The sequence below is a fragment of the Muntiacus reevesi genome, chromosome 13 (genome assembly GCF_963930625.1).
Source record: "Muntiacus reevesi chromosome 13, mMunRee1.1, whole genome shotgun sequence".
NCBI lineage: Eukaryota > Metazoa > Chordata > Mammalia > Artiodactyla > Cervidae > Muntiacus > Muntiacus reevesi.
The window spans coordinates 67211999-67221319 of NC_089261.1; the positions used below are offsets into that span (position 1 = coordinate 67211999).

At 40.1% G+C, this 9321-nt stretch overlaps 1 protein-coding gene across 1 annotated transcript; it reads right to left on the reverse strand.

Annotated features, from left to right (window-relative positions):
- Positions 1-1014: 1014 nt before the first annotated feature.
- Positions 1015-7679, reverse strand: FGA (fibrinogen alpha chain). Its single transcript, XM_065904815.1, has 6 exons — positions 7635-7679; positions 5298-5432; positions 4309-4492; positions 3119-3264; positions 2158-2535; positions 1015-2097 (listed from the first exon to the last, which is right to left on the reverse strand). Exons 1-6 carry the CDS (start codon positions 7677-7679, stop codon positions 1090-1092), a joined length of 1896 nt encoding a protein of 631 aa, XP_065760887.1. The 3' UTR covers positions 1015-1089.
- Positions 7680-9321: the final 1642 nt, after the last annotated feature.

A 9321-nucleotide genomic window follows, 5' to 3' on the forward strand; every position in this document is an offset into this window, starting at 1 on the left:
ATTGTAAGAAGAGACATCCAGGGCATAGCCCTCTGCCTCAGAGCCTACCCTCAAGTGATATTCTGCATAAGCCCCTTTCCCAGCCCAGTCTTCTAGTTCAACCCGAAGGATGGAGCCCCTCAGGGTTAGTAAGTGGAGGTATTCGTTGCCTAGCCAGAATTCTCCTTCTCCCTTGTCATTTAGGCTGCCAAAACCTCTCTTGTAGTCTTGCCAGGTTCGGTTAAAATTCAGTGATCCATCCATTCTTTGCTGAATCAAAAGCCATCCTCCCAAACTGGTCTCTTGATCGCAATAAACAGAAAAAATTTTACTGGATCCTGGTAGCTTGATACTGAAAATGCCACTTTGGGCACCTGAAGGATGTGTTTGGAGGACATCATAACAGTCTAAAAAAAAAAAAAATTAAGCTGGTTGGAAGAAATTTCTCTCATTTAACTTTACAAAGTTAAATGGCCTAGATTAAATGAAGGTAAATGGCTTCCTTTCCCTCCCTTCCTTCCATTCTTCCTTCTCTTTATAGAGAAAGGATGTGCTTACACAGGGATGGAACTTATGCAAGTCAATAGCATTTATATGTACAAATTGCAAGGGGGCTTTTTGTCAATGAATTTGTAATTTCACTTGTACATACTGATTAATGGCAAGTAATCAGCAAAGATATCTTAGCATTTAGTACCAATATCACTTATTTTCAACCTGATCTCAAAGTCACCTGAGCCATACCCTAAAAATATGACTAATATGTAGAGACAATTTCCAACAGCACACATTTTGAGTGGTAAAAGAATTTGAATAAACAAATTTAAAATTAAGTTCCAGAGGGACTAATTAATTCATTCATTTAACACCGTATTTATTGAATGCTGATTCCACACTGCTAGGCGTTTGGGAATACAGAAGTGAACATGATAGACAAAGTCCCTGCCCCCATGGCACTTACAGTCTAGCGTGCACGTGCACACACACACACACACACACACACACACACACAAATAAACAAAACCATGAATTTCAATTAAGCATGATAGAGGACTAAGAAAGAAGTAAAAGGTGCTATGGGAGACACGTTGCAGGAGTAATGAACTTAGTCTAGGGGGTCAGGGAAGGCTTCCCCAAAGGAGAAGTGTGGATACCTCTGGCAGGACGAGCTTTAGCATGGCCTTTCTGGGTGGCATGTGCTCCTTTAAGGCCAAGATCTTCTACGCTTTCGGCCTCATCTGCCATTTTAAAGCTCTTGCTTTCAATCGCGGAGCCACCTCTGTTGATAGTTGTGCTACTGCTTACAAACTGTTTGCTCTGAGTTGAAGTTTTACCACTGGAAGAGCCAAATTCCTCTAAGGCTGGAACACCGGATTCTAAGCCTGTCTTACCGTCAAACTCGTGTAACTTATGGGTGAAGAAACCATCACTGTTTCTAGAAAAGAAATCATCTAGGTTACCCCTCACGGACAAAGTACGGTGCCAGTCTAAGTCTGCGTCACCACAGTCAGAACCATCTTCAGACTTTACCACTTCTTTGGTCGTTTCTGTGCGACCGTCGGCATTTGTAACAGTCTTTGTAATGACTTTAGAGCATGAACGACGAGTGGTGGTTGTGTGACCAGAGGAGACCCCCTCATTACCAATTAGAAGCTCTTTTTCTCCTTTAGTAGTGACAAGTTTACCTGTGTGGAACTCTTTCTTTGTCCCTGAACTTACACTTCCTTCCTCTCTAAAGGTACCCCAGTCTGGGCTGGAAGGCCTAGTGTTCCCATGACCTGAGCTATCTGGCCTAAAACTTGAAGATCCAGAGCTTCCAGTATTCCAAGTGCCAGCACTTCCGGGCTCGGGGCGGCCGGTGTTCCAGGTGCCAGCACTTCCGGGCTCGGGGCGACCGGTGTTCCAGGTGCCAGCACTTCCGGGCTCGGGGCGGCCGGTGTTCCAGGTGCCAGCACTTCCGGGCTCGGGGCGGCCGGTGTTCCAGGTGCCAGCACTTCCGGGCTCGGGGCGGCCGGTGTTCCAGGTGCCAGCACTTCCGGGCTCGGGGCGGCCGGTGTTCCAGGTGCCAGCACTTCCGGGCTCGGGGCGGCCGGTGTTCCAGGTGCCAGCACTTCCGGGCTCGGGGCGGCCGGTGTTCCAGGTGCCACTACCTCCAGATCCATAGCTCCCAGGGTTCACATTTCCAGTACTACTGATTCCAGGCCTCCTGGGCCTTTCTGGTGCTAATCCTGTTCCGTGAGATACAGAGTCTCCTCTGGCATGTCCGTCTTCACCAAAAGTTTCCAACACCATTTTCGTCTGCTGCATTTCCAACAGTGCCTTCCATTCTGAAGGGACCTCTTGAAGCTGCTTCTTGAACTCTCTGGAAACAGGGCCTGTAGCTGCACTCATTTTTATCAGTGGTAAGTATTGAACGTCTCTAGAGGGAAGTAAGTCTATGGCAATAACCTGTTCAAGTGTCTTCTGCTGATCTTTATAGTCCTCCAGATCTACCTTATGTTCTAGAGCCCTACTGCATGACCCTTTGCAAGATCGGATCTTAATATCAATGTCCACCTGGAGAGAGGGAGGAAAGATAAAGAAAAAAGGTAGCTGTAAATGAACTGCCTGTTGAGTTCTTAGTAATTAACTTACTTTTTGGAAATTGGTTTTACTTGTTTGACTAGGAGACCTGCCAACCAATACTCCATCCTCAGTGGAAGAAACACTGGGTATCGTAAGGCTGGCCAGGATATAAGCAATAGGAGCTATCTGGATGTATCTTATACTTAGAACAGATCAAGAGGAAAGTACTATTCCCTCCAAAGGAAACATTAATGATGTGATCCTCTGTGAGACTGAGGCTGAAGACTCAGAGACATGGTGGTGTTAGGGACCAGCAGGGCTTGGAATAAGACAAGCAAAGACTGAATATTTGCTTTTGAAATTACAATTTTACATGCCCTTGGAAATTTTACTTAATAGCACTGAGCTTGTTTTTTCACCTGTAGAGTGAATCCATAATACCTACTTTGTAGGTAGGTAATATCTATAACACATTGCTCTATGTAAAGTATGCATTTAATGAATGACTATTGCCTTCCTTTCCTTGCTACTCAACAACAAGGAAATCTGAAGTCAGAGTCACATAGTTACTCACCTCCAATCGTTTCATATCTACCAGTTGATCTCTGACATTTTTCTGCAGAAGGTTGATATGTTGTACTTGTTCTATGACTTTGCGCCTCAGGATCTCAATTCTGCTTCTCAGATCTTCTGATACTTGGTTAAATGTATTATCATTGTCTGAAATGGTAAATATGGATACTGAAGTAGCTGCTGAGTGATTTGCTTGTATTAGTCAGAAAAAGAAGAAAGTTTGCTTATGGATATTCCCCATTTTACTTCTATAATAGTTTCTTCTCTGAACATTTAATTTGTGATTTTCAAATCTATTAAATGTTTGATATTTGGACAATATCCTGCAGTTATCCATGAATATCAATTAAGGTGCATTCTTCAAGTAAATCTCTGAAATTTTAAAGATAATTTTTTGAGATAAAATAATGTTTAATCATATTCCAATTATTTCATTATATCCTTAATCAAGGAACTTGAATATATTCTTGGATTTTCTTACTGAAAAGGTTTTCTTCCCAGCTATAGTTTTGAAATTGTTTGTAAACTTTCTTTTTTTATAAGTCAGCAGGATCATTCACTTGCCAGTTGCTCTTGCTCCATAAAATTAATTAGCTGAGTCTCCCAGTGATATAAAGAGTGAAGGCAAGGTTTCATGAGCTGGAGTCTTACTGCTCATGCCCAGAGCAAGTCTGAAGTTTCCTGGTTCTAATGAGACTTAGTGCTAGGCATGGGAGAAAGAGAGAGCATGACTCCACATTTTAAAAAAAAGCAAAACACTTCATAAGAAGCTTGGTGGAGTCTGTATTGCACTCCCAGCCCCCCCACATGAGAGTTTTGTGCCTTTGGGCAAGTCCCTTGACCTCTCAGTACTCTCCTTTGTAAGGCAGAAACAGAAATATCTACTCAAAATGTTGGGCTCATCTTACTTGCACAATATACTCTTGAAAAAGAACACAAATTCTAGTCTTCAGTCCAAAATTCTGATTGACTTTGTGACCTAAAATAATGCTAAACCAACTTGTTTTACATGACAAAAACAACAAAAACAAGGTCCCTCCTTAAAATTCAGGGATATCATAAAGATATGTGTTTCTGCTTAATGTAACCTGGAATAAAATCACAGTTGTTACAAAGAGACACCCTATCTATTTCTGATTTTTTTTTCTGATTTTTGTTGTTTTTGTTGTATGCACTAACTGTAATACTTACTGTTAGCTTTGGCAAAATCTCCTCCCAAAAGTTCCACTATGTTCTTGGTCAGTGTATTAGAGTCTTTATTGTTCTTCTGATAATTAAATAGTGAATCTCTTAGTTTATTTATTCTGCTTGTAAAATCTTGATTGACTTCATCAATCAACCCTTTCATTCTGCAGCCAGAAGGGCATTTTTCACCCTGGAAATGAGGAGGAAAATTTAAGAGTCTATCTCTAGAAATGGACTTATGGGTGCCAAGGGGGAGGGAGGGTGGAGGAGGGATGGATTGGGAGTCTAGGATTAGCAGATGTAAATTAGTATATGCAAGATGGGTAAACAGTAAAGTCCTACTGTATAGTACTAGGGACTGTAGTCAATATCCTTTGATAACTCATAATGGAAAAGGGTGTGACAAAGAATATACATATGTATTACTAAGTCACTTTGCTATATAATAGAAATTAACACAATATTGTAAATTGACTACACTTCAGTAAATTTAAAAAAAAAATTAATAAAATAGTCTGTCTCTCAGATCTAGTAAAATTTTGCAGGTTTCCGTGAGCCCCCACTGTTCTCCTCTTCAGTCTCTTCAGATCATTTCTTGACCTAAAATACTTTAAGAGGGCTAGTCACAGATCATAAAGAAATTTTGGAATGAGGGTCTGCTTCACCACAAATTAGGACCCTTGAAATCTGGAGGCCCTAGTACTCAGGTTCCTAGTACTTTCCTGAACATGCAACTAAAATCCAATCTGTTAATCCCACTAATGACCCAGAGTCCGGGAGGTAGTTTAAGCAGTGCTCTCAGGACTAGGTTCTCTTCCACTTGTCTTCTTTTATTTGCTCTGTAGGTTAGTTAGGTCTTTTCCTACTGGACGAGTTTTCAGTGGCCTGAAGTGGCAGCTCGCGTGCACTGCCAGCAGGCCAGGAAGGACGTCCTGATTCGACCCATGGGCCCAGGAAAGGACTCTCCTGCCCCCGTCCCTGTGCCCATGGCTCACCCAGTCTTCATCAGCGCAGAAGGGCCAGCCTGTCTCTTTGCAGGTAGATTGCTGTCTTTCCACAAGTCTTGGGCCACGCACCCCTCCTCCTTCAGTTAGAAATTCACCACTGGCAGGATCACTACCATCTGCTGCCTTTAAGGATTTATAAACACACACAAAAGAGAGAGGTGATCTTTAAGCAGATAAAGAGGAGACACTGGTATGCCTATAAATCCTAAGCAAGGGATCCAAGGAGCTCTATAAGCTTCAGTTTTCTTATCTTTTGGGTGAAAATCCTTAAGGTCCATTTTGTGGAGTTGTGAGGTTAAAGGAGATTAGTGTGTAAACCTTAACTGTGTTTGACACTAATGAAACCTTTAGTAAATGTTAGGAGTTTTAAAGGATCTGTTATAAAAGAAAAATTATTTAATAAACAAACAGTTAAAATTTACTTTTACATTTTCATTCATATCTGGAGATAGAAAAATAATGGAGAAACTCAAGAGTTCCCTCTCCTCTAACTCCTGTTTTAGTAGGAAAAAACCTATACTTCAGGTCTATGTCTCCTTCAAATATCTGCAATGACCTTATGGGTCCAAAATTTGAGCAAGCATATATCAAGGACACATATGTGGCCAATTCAGATTCAGAAATGCTTTTGGGGTTACTCACATAATAATTTCTTTTATTTGAAATGAAAAATATACTGAAAGAAAAAAAAACAGTCCAAGATTGACAGCTTTTTTGGAACATCTTCTAATTAGAAATACAAATTTTTTAAAAATTTATATTGTGATCAATGAGTGAAATAGGATATATAAATATTCTTCCAACTAGATGGTATAACTTAATACATCAATGTTGATTTTAGGTTTTAACTATTTTTATTTTGTACCACCAACTTGCAGGGAGTTTTGTGACTATCTTAATCTCAGTAGTTTATTTTTGTTACAATTTTATTTACTTATTTTCTCTGTGCTGGCTTTTCTCTAGTTTTGGGAATACTCTCCACTTATGGTGTGCGTGGCTGTGGGTTCTCTTGTGGAGCGCAGGCTCTAGGGCTTTCTGGCTGCAGTAGTTGCGGTTCCCAGGCTCTCGAGCACAGGCCCAGTAGTTCTGGAGTATGGGCTTAGTTGCTCTGCGGCATGTGTGATCTTCCCAGACCAGGCATTGAACCTGCATTTCTTGCGTCTCCTGCATTGGCAGGTGAATTCTTTACCACTGAGTCACTAGGGAAGCCCTTAGTAGTTTATTTTTATAATTAGTATTTTCTGTCTCATTAAAAAAAAAACCCAATAATAGTAATGTGAATTCAAGCAATCAAGAGCAATTTGTTTAAAGGAACAAGTACAATCTTTTTGTTTAAAAAAAATAAAATTATAAATTTAGACATACTTTGGAATAAAGTGGCAAGATAATAAAAACAGGCAAAAATTAGATATTTATGCCAATAGTGGAGAAATAAATGAAATTTATGCATTATGCAAAATATAACTTTAGCAAATGACATTAGTCTTATTTCCTAAAAAAAATGACTATTTATTGCTTACTGTAAGGGAGAAAATTATGTTAGGAATGCTCTTTAGTTTCTTCTACTCTGGTAGGGTTTATAAGCAGTAAAGAGAAAGAAATAAACCAGGATAGTTCACAGTCTGGAAGTAACTGAATTTTTAGAATAGATTTATCATGTTTTCATAAGATTAATGTGTTTCAAAAGTATTGTTGAATGAAGTTTCTCTTCTTTTGTGTAGATCTCTGTAGTCAAACTTTAGAAATTATTGCAGTATTTGTGATTATCTTAAAAGAATACAATTGCTTCCAGAAAGTATATTGCTTTGTCAATTAATCTCTTCTGATTTTACTGTGTAATATGTTTTCAAAAAATAGCTAATTTTCTTTTGTTTGTCTTAAACACAAAAGCAAACTTTTAGAAAAACTACAGTAAACCATTGTTCTGCTTGTTATGGGCAAATAGAAATTAATAATTATGTTAAAAATTCTTATCATAAGAATGTTCTGTTAGCTAGCAATCCCAAGGCTTTACAGCAACAAAGATAGCAAAGACTTCTTCTCTTTAAAACAAACAAACAAACAATATAAAACCAAGCTACAGGTGCAGAAGCTTCCCTTGTGAATTTATACACTTTGGTCCCGCTAAGTCTGTCTCTTAGGATTATATTCCCTGGATTCTTGAGATGTCAGTCCCATCTGGGAACTTGCCTCCACAGGCTACAGTTTATAAAGCCAGCAGTGTGTGATGACATACACATAGCTGACTCAGACCTGCAAGCTCTTTGTGGAATAAACACCAGAGAGAAAGAGAAAAGGAAATAGAGAAGGCCATACCTGAACTGCGCCCACCAAACTCAGGACCAGGCAGAGGTCCCTCACGGAAAACATCTCTGCCGTGGGTAGGGCTGACTCAAGAGGAGCACCCCAGCTGAAAGAAAGGAAGACTGCCTCCTCTCCCAGTCCCCATCCCATTTAAATCTGCAGGAGGTCTGATTAATCATTATCTTTGTCCCATTGAGACAGTCAACAAGCACCCTGCATCCCTTGCTCCTTCTGTAAGGTTATTGTCCTAGAATTTCTTGCTCAATTCCCCAAGCTTGTTTGCTTCTGATAAGCTATTGCAAAGGTAGCCCAGTTCGTGGAAAATTCCACATTCCAGGAACAGGGTGACTTTGGAAATGCAAGGGGGAACATGGGAGGACCTACTATTGGAGTACATGAAAGAATACAGAGGGTGGCAGAGGCAGGCTAGCCATAGCCCACCAGGAGGTAGAGATTTGACAACTGAGGTTTCAGTTTACGTAGGAATGATGGTTGGTGGATCTGACTTCTGACTGACTCTGACGATGAACTGACCCTGAAGGGCTTCGATAAGCTTACTGTGAGCAGAGATGACTTTCCTCTATCCAGAATGGTTAGGACAGGCAGCCCCTGAAGCCAAATATCCTAGATTCATAATCCCAGCTACACCATTTCCCATTTGGACAAAGCACTCTACTTCTCTATGCCTCAGATTCCTCATAGTGATAACTTACCACACATTTTTATGAAGAATAAGTAAGTTAATCTTTGTAAAGCCCTCAGATTGCCACATAGTAAGTACTCAGTAAGTGTTAACAATTATTGGAAAACATAAAGTGCCATGAAAATACTATTTCTTTTCAGTTTCTGTGACTTTGGACCTGCTAATTTATTTCCCTGCTCTTTATCAAATTTTCTTTTCTAAGGAGTTGCCAGATTTAGCAAATAAAAAACTAGGATGCCCAGTTAAATTTGAATGTCAGATAAGCATCGAATATATTTTAGTGTAAGTATGTCCCATGCAATATTTGGACATAGAATAAAAATTTATTGTTGTTGTTTATTTGGAATATATATTTAACTGGGCATCCTATGATATGTCTGTCAATCCTACCTTGTCTCAAATGCTGCTTCCTATGTGAAGCCAATCTTGATCGTAGTATAATAACCAAAAATTATTGAGTGTTTACTAAGTGCTGGGCACTTTGTTGGACACTTTACATAGTAACCTAATTTCATGTCTCCAACTGAAATCAGCCTCTTATTTTTTCATACTTCCTTAGACCATGTACCACTCATAATACTTAGTACTACAGGAACATTATCCATCTCATCCATTAAATCATAAACTGGAGAACTGACATATTTTATTGATCTTTATATTTTCCCCAGAAGGTACAGGACTTACTGAACAAGAAAGCATGAGTGAACTCCACTGTTGTGAAACTGACTGCTGTCTCCTCGGGCTCTGCGGGTGTGTGAACCCCGATGTGAGTGTGTGAGAGCCCTGGTGCAAGGCAGAGCCCTCCTACACTGCCTGCTCCATAGAAGGTTTTTTGCCTGACCAGGTTCACCTCTGATGTGGCTTTCTGGGGTTTCTAGAGGCAGCTTCAGAGCTCAGAGAGAGCCCTAGAGCCTTATCTGGATTCTAGAGGGTAGTGATTCCATGGAAAACTGGGTTACACTTGTCTACGGAGGTTGAACTAGCAAAAAATGCCAGGAATATATA

Bases quoted from the DNA above. Each gene is read 5' to 3' on its own strand.
- FGA (XM_065904815.1), bottom strand. From the start codon at position 7,679: ATGTTTTCCGTGAGGGACCTCTGCCTGGTCCTGAGTTTGGTGGGC. The intron at 5,433-7,634 runs GCAGTTCAGGTA...AAATCCTTAAAG, and splicing joins TGGTCCTGAGTTTGGTGGGC to GCAGCAGATGGTAGTGATCC. The intron at 4,493-5,297 runs GTGAGCCATGGG...CCTCATTTCCAG, and splicing joins TCTGCGCTGATGAAGACTGG to GGTGAAAAATGCCCTTCTGG.